Below are 14,677 nucleotides of genomic sequence, written 5' to 3'. Positions count from 1 at the left end.
TTCCGGGGCCCTGACCTGCTCCTGTTCCTGGCTCACTGCAGGTGGACCTGGGGGAGGGAGGCGGGAGAAGGGGAAACTGACAGACAAGCGCAGAGGGACCCTCACAAATAGTAAGCCTGATGCTTCACACTTAACATATGCTTTCATGGCAAGCTTTCTCTCTCCTCACATGAGCTCCCTTGGCAGTCAAAATGGGCAAGTCCATTTACTTCTCTGATCTTCTGCTTCCTCCGCTGTAAAATGGGATGTAACAGTGCCTGCTTCAGAGGATCCATGTTTAGTCCCTGGGAAGTGGGTAGAGAGTGCTCACAGTGACGCTTGCCTGATACTAAGCGCCTGGTAATGTAGGTTCCATTTTCTTCCTTGGGGGAGAGAGAGAGAGAGCTCAGAGTCTGTGAGGTCCACCCAGGTGGAGATGGGCTCTGGGAGGTAGAGTCAGGGCTCCTCAGAGAGGCTGGGGGGGCAAGGAAGTTTCTTCCTTTCTCTGCCCAATCCAGAGACATTCAGGGCCACCCCAGTATCCTAGGAGGCTTGGCTGAGCCCTGAGTGTCACAGATGGGCTTCTGGGCCAAGGCTCCGAGCCCTGGGGGACGAGTCTTGCTTCATTGCTCACTACTCTATTCCCAGAGGGCTCAGCATATAGGAGGTCCTAATTCTCCTTCTCCTCATTCTCCGTTTTCTTAGTAAAAATTACTATCACTTATTGTTGGCTTATGATACACCCAGCCCTGTGCTAAGTACTTAGCACGCCTTTTTCTCGTGCAACCCACACAACCATTCTACAAGGTGATGGAGGGGGTTTAGGATCAGGCATTTTACAGATGAGGAAATTGAGCCTCAGGGATGTGAAATTGCTTTTCCAAGTTATACATCTAGTAGGTGGCAGAGCTGGGACTCACACACAAAATACTTGTTTAACTCTGTGAATGTGGGTGGGTGGATTGAGGGTGGGTAGACAGGTAGATGGATAAATAGATGAACTGGTTGATGAATCAGGTGGATGGGAAGACATACATAGGTAGACAGGTGGGTGATTTGATGGACGGATGCATGAATGGGTGGACGACAGGATGAGTGGATGGAGGGATAGATAGATGGGTGAGTGGCTATTCTGTTTCTTCACCCCCACTGTGGACTTCATTCCTACTGGGTCTCTTCCTTTTCTCTTGTCCATATAACCCCGCTCCTGTGGGCTGGTCTTGGCATCCACCCGGAACCCCACTGTGTTCACCCCTAAGGAAAGGACCTTCCCTCTGCCTCTCAGAGGCTTACAGGTGCTTTCAACCCAGGACCCCTCCCTGCCTCTCACCTGGCCTGGACCCAAAGCCTCTGTCTGGGCTGTGGCTCCAGGCTGGACCAGAGTTTCAAGACACGGTAGCCGCTGGGTCCTGAACTCCTCTCCATTGTGCAGGGGTTTCTGAGGCCGGGCTTGACTTACCTGGCCCTTGTCGGCTGATGGGAAAGGAGGGTACATCGTTTAGAAAATCTTCCCAGCCCCCATACCTTTCTATGGAACTTTCCGGTTTTCTCAATCCTTCTGAAACAAAGAACCCGGGTAGCATGATTTATTATGTGGCTTTTCACTCACTCTGGTCACAGCTGATTGAACCGCAGGTGACTGACTGACCCAAGCTCTACTCATAGTCACTCTGCGGGCAATTAGAAGTGGTGCATGTGGACTGAAAGGTCCTGTAGAGTCAGGGTCGGAGACTACAGTGAAAGGATATAAAATGTGTCGAAAACTTAGCATAGCACTTGTCACCTAGGAAATGCTCAATTTAGCTATGATTTAGTGATGATGTCATAGGGGAGCGTGGGAGGTACTGGGTGCAAATTAGTCTTACCAGTTAAATCTGTCTACATGAGTTTGGAAGGCAGAAGCGAGGCAGAGGCCATCTTCCTGCCCCCTTGGGTCTGTTTCTGTCATGGAGCGTCACTCCCGTATCCATCGCCAGCTTCCTGGTGATGAGAAGCGGTTGTGCTGGGGCAGTGGTGGCAGCAGGCTCCCGGGCCAGGCTTCTAGAGCCCTGGACTGCAGCTCTGGCTGGGTTTTCACCTCACAGTTCTAGTACCAGGCTCAGAGGGGACCGCTGCTGTGGGTCAGTTCTGTGCGGCTCTGCGGCCACTGGAAGCCCAGCGTGGCCTTGTCTTCATCTCTTCATTGATTTTGTAAGCATCCATGTTCAATCCCATCGTGCTCAAAATGCCCTGGCCTAGCCCAGCTGGCATGGCTCAGTGGTTGAGAGTCGACCTATGAACCAGGAGGTCTCGGTTCGATTCCTGCTTAGGGTATACATGCTCGGGTTGTGGGCTCGATCCCCAGGGTGGGGTGTGCAGGAGGCAGCCAATTAATGATTCTCTCTCATCATGGATGTTTCTATCTCTCCCTCTCCCTTCTTCTTGAAATCAATAAAAATATATTTAAAATTTTTAAAAAATGTCCTCCCTGTACCTTTCTTATATGTACAGTTTCCATCTTCCAGGGGTAGTTGACTTATGGTTTTCTCATTTCCAGTTTGACAAAACTCAGGCAAGACCTCTGATGAACCAACCTCAGATAGAGGCCCACCCAGCTCCCCATCGGTGGCCACGGGGACAAGGTCACATAAGGACATGGCAACGCCCCAGGAAGCGATGTGGCTGGAGATGAGTTGGGGTGGGACATGCCCATGAGAAGGGAAGGCAGAGGTCAGACAAGGTCAAGGACAGACATGACACCTTCCAGATCTGACTGGGAGCCAGGAGCCTGGGCTGGAGCCACCCCCACCTGCTCCTCACCAGGGTTTCTGGCCCGGAGCACAGTCAGCCCTTGGTGAAGAGGGCACAGTGACTCCACTGCCCAGCACCCTCTGGTTCTAAGGAGGACAGAGAAGCATAAAACACACCTCAAGGGGGCCCCATTTTCTAGAAACATTTCTTTATTTAAAATTTAAAACCATATTACTTCATACAGCAAACTGTGCACTTTGATATATCACAGTGTCTTAAAAAGGAAAATAATCGGATTTGTTTGGAAATTTATTTACATTAGCCTAGAATGATTGGCAAGTAACACAGTTACTATGAAACCCAAATTGTTACAAAATGTTTACAAAAAACTATATTCATAGAAATTCTGCATGTCCACAAAGGGCATCCCCTGAATGGCCCAGAGACCAGTGTGTGGGAACCATGTTGTGTGGGAGCGGAGGTGTCCAGGCACTCCGGTCTGGGTGCTGGGACGGGCCAGGGGTCTTGCATGGTGCTGGCTGGAAGCTCAGCCCAGGGGCCGGGAACCCAAGTCCCCATCTTGGGAGGCCCAGCCAGGCAGAGATGGGGAGGGGGTTTGGAGCACAGTGACAGGCCCTTCCTCAGGGGGCTGGGTGCAGATGTACTCTGTCCAGGACCCCTGGGCAGACCCAGAGTTAAGTGCAGACCAGCCTGACCCATGGGGCCGAAGCAGAGGGCAGGCTGCTGGCCACACAGAAGCCCACTCCGATCTCTCTCACCTGCATGCTCCAGAGATGCTCTGGCCGTGACAGGGCGGGACCACTAGCTAAGGGATCAGAATTGCAAAGAACAGACAGATGTGCGAGGGGCAGGGGTGGAGGTCTGCAGCTTCTTCCGGGGACTCTCTGCCAACCACCCTGCTGGGGGTGGTGCTGCAGGGGAGAGAAGGCAGACAGATGGCATGGGCCCTGATGGGACAGGAAGTGCCTTGTTGGTTTCTCTTTTTTTTTGCCCATGTCACTGTCCTGTTCACATCTCCAGCTCCCAGACTCTCTCTGAAGCTGGCCTCTGGGTCAAATGGAGCTGAGAGGTTATCTGAGGTGGGACACACTCTTAACTGGGGTCACTGGGCCTACAGCTGCTTCCCTGCACCAGAGGCCTCAGAGCTTTGATCTGTAAAGTAGAGACACGCTGCGGGGTGACTTGAGGTCCGTCCTAGAAAGCAGGGAACAAGGGCAGGCCAACCACGAGGGCATGGGGACACCATACAGGCATGCTGGCCATTCTCTTTAAAAAGCGTTTCCCTAGCCACAAGCTGTGCCCGGTGTGTGGGTGAGAGTCGGCGACAGAGGCCTCTGAGGCTATTCCAGGTGGAACCTGACATCTGCCTGCCAATTGTGCAGACAGGCATTAGAGCAGGTCTCGGGAGCCCAGTACTGGCGTGACATCGCTCCCATGTCACAGGCCCTGCTGTTCTGCTTCTGACACTCGAGGGAGACAAGGCTCCTCCCCCACCCGTTCCTCCCAAGGAGGCACCTGCTATGCAAGGGTCCATCCTCCAGCCTCCAGGGTTCCCCCTCTTCCTCAGGGTCTGCCTCAGGGCTTGCTCCACCCCCACCAGGCTCTCTGCATCCCTGGCCCAGGGTGCCTCTGTCCCAGACTTTGCTGCTGTAGCCCCCATCTCTCACCTGGTCCCCACCCATACTGGCTGGGTTATGTACACTCTGTGTGCAGACGTGCAGGGAGGAGTGCATATACACATGGGCTACAGGTCATATATACACTGTGCATATATATATATACACACATATATATACAGCATATATATATATATCTTTTTACATTCATATATATATTGTACAGAACATTCACCTTCTACCAAAAACAGTTTTGTGACGTCACATATGGCCTCAGCTCTGAAATTTTAACTCCAGGGCAAAAGCTGGACTGGAATGAAGGCTTGATTCAAACTGGCATGGGGCAGAGGACAGGACCTTCCACCATGCCACACGGATGGGCCCATTCCCCATGTGTCCACCCCCCTTGGGAAACTGTTCCAGATGTGTCTATTCTGGAGACCTGTCTACAAGATTGGGCTCATTTTCTGCATCTGTCTAGGGGGCTGGGCCAGTCCCAGATGTTAAGTCCATACAGCTGTTTGACCAGAGCGAGGCCCTTCCCAGATGGTTCTCCACACAGGACCATTCCAGATGTGGGCAAGAGTCTGGCCTGTTTCCAGATATTTGTGTGTATAGCCGGGGTGGCTCAGGGAGGGATCTGCTTCATGCTGAGTGGTGAGAAGCAGCGGCAGACCCACACATAGCACCCCCTGGAAAAGAAGGCAGGGAGGACTTCTGACTGTCCTCTTCTGACTTCCGCCCTGTGAGAGCTTAGAGAGGGGGAGTGACTTCTAGCCAGTTGGAGTCTTCACCTAATGGTGCTAGAGACCCCTTCCTGTGCCCAAGGGGGAGCCAGGTGGAGTTTAGGCTGTGATGGGGGGTCTGAGCTGTGTCCCAGCAAAGACCAGCGACAGGTCAGGGGGAGAGAGAGATAAGGAGGGCTTATTGTGTGTGTCCCCTCACTGCTGCCCTTAGTTTGGCCACATTGAGCAGGTTGAGAGGAGGCACTGGTGTGAGGTGGGAGATAGGGGTGGAAGGTGGGACACTCTTCTGTTTAGGGCCAGCATGTGGGGCCAGGCAGGCACAGTAGAACCTGCTCAGGCAAGTCCCACCTTCTGCTCCATCTAAATCAGCATTTACACTCCCCATCTCTCCCAGCCCCCGACCCCAGCACCTCTATGCATGTGCCCATGTGCACCCACCATGGCTCAGTCCACCCCACTGGCAGGCCGGCCTAAACTTGAGTTCCATGGGATCCCCCTTGCTGGGAAGACCTTTTCCCACCTGACTCCTCCAGACGTAGTGGAACCTGGAGTCCTCGAGAGACAAGCTCACACTTGGGCAGAAGTGGTTTCCACTGCACTTGGAACCCTGGGCTGGTCTTGAAGACAAACATAGGGCATCAGCTAGACATTGAACATGAGCCACATATATGGACATAAGCTGGAATGTGGAGAAAGATCACGCAGCATGTCATCCCATTTCTGTTTTGGAGCCCCCAAATCATTTCAGTATCTTGGGGGACTTCCCTCACTGAATAGTACCTCTGCTATCCACCGTTCTTCACTCATTTGATGAAATGTCTTTCTACTCATGCCCTTCCTTTTCTTTCTCTCATCAGTCTGTCTATATGCAGAGCCTCAGAAAAACATGACAGGTCCATGGAGTGTTATACACAGAAGCACACACATGTGTGTGTGATATGAGCATGGATGTGGGCGTGTGCCAAGAAATTGTACTGGATGAAGAAGGACAGTGGTTAGTATTCATGGTTGGTGAGAACAAATGGGCAAATTCAAATTCATTAGAATCCTGTCACCTGGAAATTGCAAATATATGGCATTTTCCCCTTAAAACGGGGCACTCTGCCTGGAGCAACAAAGTCACCAGCCACAAGCTCCTAAGTGCTTTGCCCCAACTTGTGCCTATGCCTGACAGTCTCCCTGTGCCCATGCCTGACAGTCTCCCTGTGCCCATGCCTGACAGTCTCCCTGTGCCCGTGCCCGACAGTCTCCCTGTGCCTGTGCCCGACAGTCTCCCTGTGCGTCACCTGGAAATTGCAAATATATGGCATTTTCCCCTTAAAACGGGGCACTCTGCCTGGAGCAACAAAGTCACCAGCCACAAGCTCCTAAGTGCTTTGCCCCAACTTGTGCCCGTACCTGACAGTCTCCCTGTGCCCATGCCTGACAGTCTCCCCGTGCCTGACAGTCTCCCTGTGCCTATGCCTGACAGTCTCCCTGTGCCCATGCCTGACAGTCTCCCTGTGCCTATGCCTAGACAGACTTGCAAATCTTGTGACAAAAGATCTCTCCTCACAACAGAAGTGCCAACAGACCCTGGCTCTCTGCCTTCCTGATTGTCCATCTCTGTTCCTGTAGTGAGCTGTAACATGTGTGTGCTTGAACATGCATGTGAGCATACAAACACACACTCACAAACTCCAGTTCCTCAGGGCTTCTCACACATGCCATGCATGAACCTTGCTGCATGTCTGTCTGGTTCTGTCCTCTCTCCCACTCTCTGCTGCACACATGAGCCCACACACACTTGTGCACACATGCTCACATGTGGACCCCTTGATGACATGGCTTCTCCTTTAAGACATATTTGGCAATGCTGCAGGTTTTATTCTGTCCTCTACCCTCTGCCATTGGTGCACAAATGCACATGCAGATACACACACACATACACACACAATTGTATATATATACCAGCACCCCATTATGACATGGCTTCTCCTATTTTTACATGTATGGAGCTCTGCTGCTTGTCCAGAATTGTCTCCTTCATTCTCAATTCACACACATGACACGTGTGTACACACACACACACACACACACACACACACCAGAACCCAAAGGATTCCCTATTATTGCATGCCCTGGACTCTGTATATGTCCAAATCTGTCCTTCTCCCCCAGTCCCCAAAACTCACACATATAAAGACACAGATACACATATATGCACCACATACTCTTGCACCCAGGAGCTCATGACAGCATGGCTTTTCCTATTGTTACATGTGTTGGCTACACTGCATGTCCGGCTTCTTCTACCTCCCGTGCACACAGCCTGCTGGAGCGACTCTGATTCGTAGGAGTGGCAGTACTTGTCACATGAGCCCACTGTGCTCTACTGCTTTGGAAGTCCCTGGGGGAGCTAGAGCTTACCCTTTCCCCCAGCTGAGAAGGTCCTTGAGACCTAAATGTAGCTCTTCCCTAACCAGGCTCCTCAAGCAGAAACAGGAGAGAGGTAGGAGGGGGTGGCTGGTGCCTCTGGGTCCCCATCCAGATTCAGTCCTCATCCCCTGGTGGGAGAATGCCCTCTGCCCTTGGCGGTGGAAAGCCCTACTGGCCCTATCAGGTTCTCTTTAAGGACACTTTGCTCATAAACCTTTCATGTCGCATTCTTTCCCCAGACGCTTAAAGTCACAAACCTCTAGAACATCCATCACAGCTGGCTGGAACCTACAGGCCATCTGGTCTACCCCTCACTGGTACCCCGCCTGCTACTACTCCTCTGCCGAGTCCCCAAGCCCTACAAGGTCCCAGCTGCTCTGGACAAGAGACCAGGCTCCAGGATGACCTTGTGTCTTTGTTTGGGGTCTTTGGTTAATTCTCCAAAAGGCAGCTTCTATCTTCCCACCTTTGGAGCCTCTACCAGCCATGATATCCTGCCCCCTAAAACTTCATTTTTTGGGGGGTATCTTTAGGTTTGGCAAGACCAGGAGGCCGGGAGTTCTTCAGGGCCCTTCTAGTTTTCCCACCTACCACAAAGTTAGCCTGTGCCTGGGACCTGGACCCCTCTTTTGAGGAAGGTGAATCGACTTTCACTTTGATCTAGGCTACTCTTCTCCCAGAATGACGAAGGATCTTAAGGCCAACCGGCCAGCAGTGGGAGTTGCTGATGAGTGGAAGGCAAACAGCCCAAGCTCCCTCATGCCATCAGGGTCTGAAAAGCAGCTTGGTAACCAGCAAAATAAGATCCCATGACGTGAAGGCCTATGGGATTTCCATGGAAACCACTGTTCCTCTGGGCCTCAAATGTTGGCTGAGTCTCTGGGTGTCTTTTTTGAGAGTTTCAGGGGGTTGTCTCTCCTCTGGCCAGAAAGTGGAGAAGAGTTTGCTTCGACTCTTCTCCCTCTCTCCTAAAGAAGTGTGGCCATTAGACACTGACCGTAGAATTCAAAATGGCAGCCTCTCCCAGACCCCAAACTCCTCTTTTCCCCTATGGTGCTCTCTGCATTCAACTTTGCCCAAACAGGGGCTACCATGATTGGTGCCAAATCCAGGAATTCAGAAGCCTCTGAGCAGCCCCCAGGGGATGAGGTCTTCCCTCTGCCCAGGCATGCAGATGGCCATCCGCTGTCTGTAGCTCCCACTGTCCCACTGTCAGCCACATGAGAACACCCCTGCCATGTCCAGGGTATGTGTCTCTGGTCTCGTAGTCAAGCCCCAGGAGAACTGGGCTGATGGGGAAGGAGTGGCAATAAAAGAGCTATTTTCTCTGGCCCCTGCAGGGCCGTGGCAGAAACTGGTGACTGTGGAGGAAGGTGGAGGCGCAGGTGAGCATGGCCTGAGAGAGGCGTGTGCTTCCTTTGGCCGTGGCTGTCTCGGCTGGCAGCTTTGGAAACCCACAGAAGAAACAAGACGAGATGGAGCTCAAGCAGCTGGCCTGGGGGCCTGCTGGTTTCCCAGGAGGTGAGGGCAGAGGGCTCTTGGCCCAATAGGCAGGCAGCAGCTCTGGTCCCCAAGCCCAGTGTGGGGACAGGGACGTGCCTTCCAGTCTCTTTTGCTTTCCTCCACCCTGCCCCTGGGCCTGGGGTCCCCACCCTACCAGTGCTCAGGGGAAAACGGGGGCCAGTGATGTGCTGCAGGTCATGCTGTCCTTGCCCGGAAGCCGGCGGTCATTGAACGTGTGCATGTTGATGACGGCATCCGTCTTGACCATCATGGGAGGCTGCGGCTTGTGCTTGACCCGACGTTGGCAGGTGAGAGCAAAACGGATCTCGTCGGCCACGGTGCTGCAGAAGGAACGCTGCGGTGGGAGCGAGACAGAAAGAGCAGATGGGTGAGGCCTGGCCCTGCAATTCCAGCCAACTCCTGCTCTTCCTCCCGCGCCTGTGCTCAGGCCACTAGGTCTCTGCCACCCCTTCATCCCACCCACCCTCTGCCCCCTGCAAGATGACCAGTTTGTGCAGCAGCCTACAGAGCGTCACGTTCTTGTTTGGAGCTTGAGCCCTACCCAGTAGATAGAGTGTTGGCCTGCAGACTGCAGGGACCCAGGTTTGTTTCTGGTCAAGGGCCTGGGTTGTGGGCTCGATCCCCTCTGGGGGCATGCAGGAAGCAGCCCATCAATGCTTCTCTCTCATCATTGATGTTTCTATCTTTCTCTCCCTTTCCCTTCCTCTTTGAAATCAATAAAAATATACTAAAAAAAAAAAAGATAGTAGGGCAGATAGTATCATCTTATACCTATTTTACAGATGAGCACACTGAGGCTCTGATTTGCATATACATTAAAGTTTGAGGAGTTGACCTTGTCTGACTTTTCTCCACTAGATTCTGAGAGCAGGAACCAGTCAACTCTGTCCCACCGCCCTCTCCCCCCACCCCCCACATGAGCCCAGCCCCCACACTAGTCCTGGCTCAGAGTCAGGATTTAAGAAACACTTGAAAGTGTTGGAGGGCTTCAACTAAGGGGAGCTAGGCCCCTGCAGGGCAGTTGAGTGGCAGTGGCCTCCTCTGGCCTAGGTCCCTATGAGTACCGAAAGCAACAGCAAATGTGCAGCATTGCCTGCAGGGGTATGATGGCAGAGGTTGTCCTGCAGCTTGAGTGGAAGGCAGTGGGGACCACTGCTGCCCAGTGAGGCCAGGGAATCAGTACCGGGCAGCTTGTACAAGGCTGTATGATGCAGGGAACAGGACCTGGCTTTGAATTCTGGCTCTGCCTCTTACCAGCTGTGGGACCTCTCCAAGCTTCCTCTTGTTCCCCCACGAAACACAGGACATCACCCTCACCTCCCTCTCTTTATTCTGAAAATATTTATTGAGCCCCTACTATGTGCCAGGCACCATTCTAGGTGTTAGACATACAGCAGGGAAAACGACAGGTAAGGTCCCAGTCCTCAGTGAGCTTATGGTCTAATGATGGACTAGAAACAGATAATAAACACGTAAACAAATACTTTCAGTGATAACTATTGTTAAGAATAAAGCAGTGGCATGGGACAGAGAGGGTTTAGAAGCAGGGACAGGTGGGAAGGCTCCTTGGGAGGTGACATTTGAGCTGAAACCGAATGAGTAGACGATGCTGAGAAGATGGCACGCTGCGGGGAGGTCATTTCAGGTGCTAGGACAGCATGTGCAAAGGCCCATGGCTGAAACACATTGGGTGCGTTAAGGACGCAAAAGGAGATGGATGTATGTGCAGCAGAGAAGAGGGGCGGGGAGGGCAGCAGGAAGTCAGAGGGGTGGGCAAGGGCCAGATCCTGGAGGCTTTTTGGTGGAATTTGGAGTTCATTCCAATTATAATGAAAATTCCTACAGAGGTTTTTTTTTTTTAAATGTAATTTTTTCAGTCATTCCTGATTATTGGACATTTAGTTTTTTCCCCCCACTTTTCTTCACAAAATAATTAACATGTCAATGAACATCTTTGTAAACAAAACCACATATCTCCTTGGCCACTTTCATGGGGTGCACTGCTGACTCAGGCTCACTGGTTAGAGAGGACACCATTTCATTCTGGACAGATGTAAAAGCTGCCTGTTTTTAACGGTCCCCTGTACACACGACTTCACGACCATCGCTTTCCACACTGGCCCGTAGTGCTTTGAGCTTCGTGCTGAGTGGCGCTCCCCCCAGCATAGCGGCCTTCCCCGCTCAGGTGCTCACTGAAATCACGCCATACACTTTCTTAAGACGCCAATGCCAGGCGCCACCACATGCCAATTAAAACGGAGTCCCCGAGAGTGAGGCCAGGGCATTAGCACTTAAAAAACTCTCTTCCTGTGATTCTAATTTGCTCCCAGGGCCCAGAGCCACGCTTGAATTAATCAGACAGGTGGAGTCTAGGTTCTCCCATCTGAACGTTTGGGCCGAACCTCTCCCTTACCCCTTTTCTTTTTTAAACTTTTGATTATGGAAATTTCCAAATACACGCAGAAGGAGAGAGAGAACAGGATAATGAGCCCCCATGTAACCGTCACCCAGCTCCCATAATTACCCTGCAGGGTTTTATGCAGGGGAATGGCCTGGTTTGAATCAAGTTTTAAACCGGGTGCTGGCTGTGGATGGAGAGTGGGTGGCAGGGAGGAAGTGTGGAGGCAGGAAGGCCAGGCCGGTGGTCCGGCTGGAGATGATGGGGCTTGGCCTGGCATGAACAACCGTGACGGGAGGTTTGCTCAGAGTCGGAGCAGAGGTGGGCCTGGCTGGCTTCCCGCTGGAAGGGATGCAGGTGGGCTCTGAGGAGGATGGGGTCAGACACTACCTTGGGCCTGGTGCGCAGGAGGTGTGACCCCCAGCATCAGCCCCTCCCGCTCTCCCTCCCTTTCCGGTGCAGGGGCCAGGGCTTGGGGCTCACCTGCTCTCGCTCTGCTGTCTTGCGGAGCTTGTACACAAACTCGCCCACGGCCACCAGCACTGACAGAACCAGCCCGGCGGCCAGGACGATGAAGATGCCCCCGATCTTCTGGATCCCCAGGGCGCTGGCCTCTTTGTTCTCCTCCTCGGGACACCCGCTGCCCCGCCACCACTTCTCCTTCATGATGTGCAGCTTGTCCTCCTCCTGCAGCTGCAGGATGGCGATGGTGATCTTGTCCCGGTACGGGGAGCCTGACGTGGGAAACGGAGACACACGTCAGCGGCGCTCGGTCCGTCTGGACGGTGTCAGCCGCCATCACTAGCCCTCTTGGTCAGCTCATCAAAGGGGCACCCAATTGCCGGAAGTCTCTCCTATATGGCATCTGGTGGGAGGAAGGGTCCTCACCTGGGGCAGGGAGTCTTGCTTATGAATCACTGTGTCTGGGATGCCTCAACAGGGGTGAGGCCGGGAAGAGAAGGCATGACCTCTGAGCTGCCCCCACCTCTGCGTTGGCCCCAGTGCTCTGCTTAAGCCGGGGTTGACCTCCCAAGGTACATGGCTCCACCCCTGCATCTCTGCGCTGAGGAAATGCCACCTTGCTAGGCTCAGCGGAAGGAGCTGGGAGTGGGAGCAGGAGCCTGTGTGTGGGAGTGGATGTGAGGGCCTCGCCCAGTCCCGCCCTCCGGCCCCCACATGCAGCCCCTCGCTCACCCATGGGTGTGCCGATGCCGTAGCCCTTGGAGTCGATGAGGCCCCCGATCTGGGTGAGGTTGCAGTTCCTCTGGGTGACGTACTCGATGGTGGTGGACTCCATGAGCAGCGCGTAGTCGGCGGTCAGCGTCCTCTGGATGCCCTCCTCGTTGTTCTTCACCAGCGCCGAGGGCTTGCTGCTCATGAAGGCCCACATCTTCTCGAAGGTGGAGATCTTGGATTTCTGGGCCACAGGGGAGGGGTGATGCACACAGTTACTGAGCACACTGGGGACCTTGCCTAGCAGGGCTCAGGACATGGGACTCTATCTACAGTCCTCAGAGTGAGGGAGGGCCACCCATTGCTCAGATGTGGACACTGAGGCCCTGGGAGGGCACTTCCCAAACACACAGCCGGGAAGTGATAAAGCCAAGAACTAGATGTAGGCCCCCCGTCTGGAAACCCTTGGCTCTTCACCATGGCACACGTGGTTTTCACACTGACTTTTAAAAAATTAATGTTCTCTCTCTAATATTTACTGAATGATTACATGTGCAGGCCCTGTTCTAAGGGCGTCACTGCATTTATTCATTGAGTCTTCACAGAAATCATAGGAGGCAGGTCTGTTAGCCCCATTTTACAGGTGGGGAAACTGAGGCATGACTAAGTAACTTTCCTAAGGTCACTCAGATACTAAGTGGCGAAGCCAGGCCTGAAACCCAGACCCACTGGCTCCAGGGTCCATGCTCCTAACCACTGCCTTGCATGGCCTCCCAGAGACTACTGTGAGGGCAGAGAGGGGAGGTGGATGCCGACGAGGGCAAAGCTCGGTAGGTTTTGCCCCCACCCCCCACTTCAGCCACAGCGGCCTCTCTTGTGCACTGTGTCTCAGGGGAAGATCTTGTCCAAGGTGAGGGTTTCTGTTTGTTCCACTTCATTACAGCGAGAGAGAAGCAGGGTGAGAACTGCAGAATGGGGAGCGGAGTGGGAGCCATCTGAGCAGGTGTCTGCAGGCTCCCTACCCCTTGTCCCCAGAGCATCTTGGGCTAGATGCTGCTGCATGGATAGAACCAGCATCCCTAGAACCAGGCCTGGTGGGCAGGCTACTGTGCTTGTGCTGCCTGGCTGGGGAGAGTCAGAGGGCACAGGGGCCAGGCGAGGGGGCTGACACTGCATGCCCCCTGCTGCTAAGGAGACTGGGCAGACCGACCGGGTGCATGAACTTCATGAGATTTCTTGGGAACAAAGGACCTGCCAGCTGCCTGCTCTGAGCAGGGATCGGCCCTGTCCCCGCTGATCCCAGGGGAGCAGGTGGCTCTGTGGGCCCCATTGTACCCGGCAGTTTCCAAGTCTGGCTGCGCCTGTCTGTGATGTCAGCCCGTCAGACTGGCATCTGGTCCAGCTCCGCTGTGCATGATGGCATGGATATGCTCAAACAGGTTGGCGTGGGGCTGGGGATGGGCAGGAGATGGTGAAGAAACTTCCCGGAGTCGGGGCAGTGGGGGTGGGGAGAGGTGGGGTGCTCCCTAGCTCCATAAGGACTGTCCCCTCTGACAGTGGCTCCTGGAGACACAGGCGTGCCAGGAGGAGGAGAGGCCTCAGAAGCAGCAGGCGGGAACCCACTTGGAATTCCACCTGAGCCCAGATTCTGTCAGGTACCACTGATAGCTCCTGGGCACAGGGTCTGGGGACACCTTCAGAGACAAGCAGCCCCTCCTCTCTGCAAGTTTATCTGCCCCCAAAGCCAAAGGCCTGGAAGGGCTCAGATGCCTGGAGCTTAAATGTTCCACCAGAGCTGCAAGCTGGCTGCTCCCAGCTCCTCTCGGGTCTCAGCCTGTTCTATTTTCAGCTCTTCCCGCTCTCAGCTACTCCACCTCCATAGTTACTCTCTTGCTTCTGCAACTCTTGCCTCCAGACCTTCTGTGCTCTCCAGCTAGTCCATCGCCCAGCTATTCCTCCACCTCAGCTTCTCCTGCAGCCCCAATGCCCGCCCCCGCCCCCAGCTACTATTACCCTTAAACACATTCCCAATTTCCAGCTCTTCTGACTCCCCAGACATTTCTTATTTTCTA

The 14,677-nt window shown here is 53.6% G+C and overlaps 1 protein-coding gene across 2 annotated transcripts in view; it reads right to left on the bottom strand.

Annotated features, from left to right (window-relative positions):
- Nucleotides 1–4,530: 4,530 nt before the first annotated feature.
- Nucleotides 4,531–14,677, bottom strand: part of GRIK3 (glutamate ionotropic receptor kainate type subunit 3) — a 196,611-nt gene continuing 186,464 nt past the window's right edge. The window contains exons 14-18 of one of the 2 annotated variants that reach the window (XR_001516150.1): nucleotides 12,627–12,849; nucleotides 11,916–12,166; nucleotides 7,043–9,368; nucleotides 4,576–4,581; nucleotides 4,531–4,543 (exon numbers count right to left, since the gene is read on the bottom strand). Coding sequence is in view for 1 of the 2 variants with exons in the window: in XM_015572874.1 (XP_015428360.1) it covers nucleotides 9,174–9,368; nucleotides 11,916–12,166; nucleotides 12,627–12,849 (669 nt within the window). In the remaining variant the exon portion in view is untranslated. Of the gene's footprint in view, nucleotides 4,544–4,575; nucleotides 4,582–7,035; nucleotides 9,369–11,915; nucleotides 12,167–12,626; nucleotides 12,850–14,677 lie in introns of those variants that run through there. The other variant, XM_015572874.1, reaches the window with a different exon arrangement.

The sequence above is a fragment of the Myotis davidii genome, unplaced genomic scaffold (assembly GCF_000327345.1).
Source record: "Myotis davidii unplaced genomic scaffold, ASM32734v1 scaffold88, whole genome shotgun sequence".
NCBI classification, from domain to species: domain Eukaryota; kingdom Metazoa; phylum Chordata; class Mammalia; order Chiroptera; family Vespertilionidae; genus Myotis; species Myotis davidii.
The sequence above is the reverse complement of the archived record's forward strand: the minus strand, read 5'-3'. Positions and strand labels throughout refer to the sequence as shown.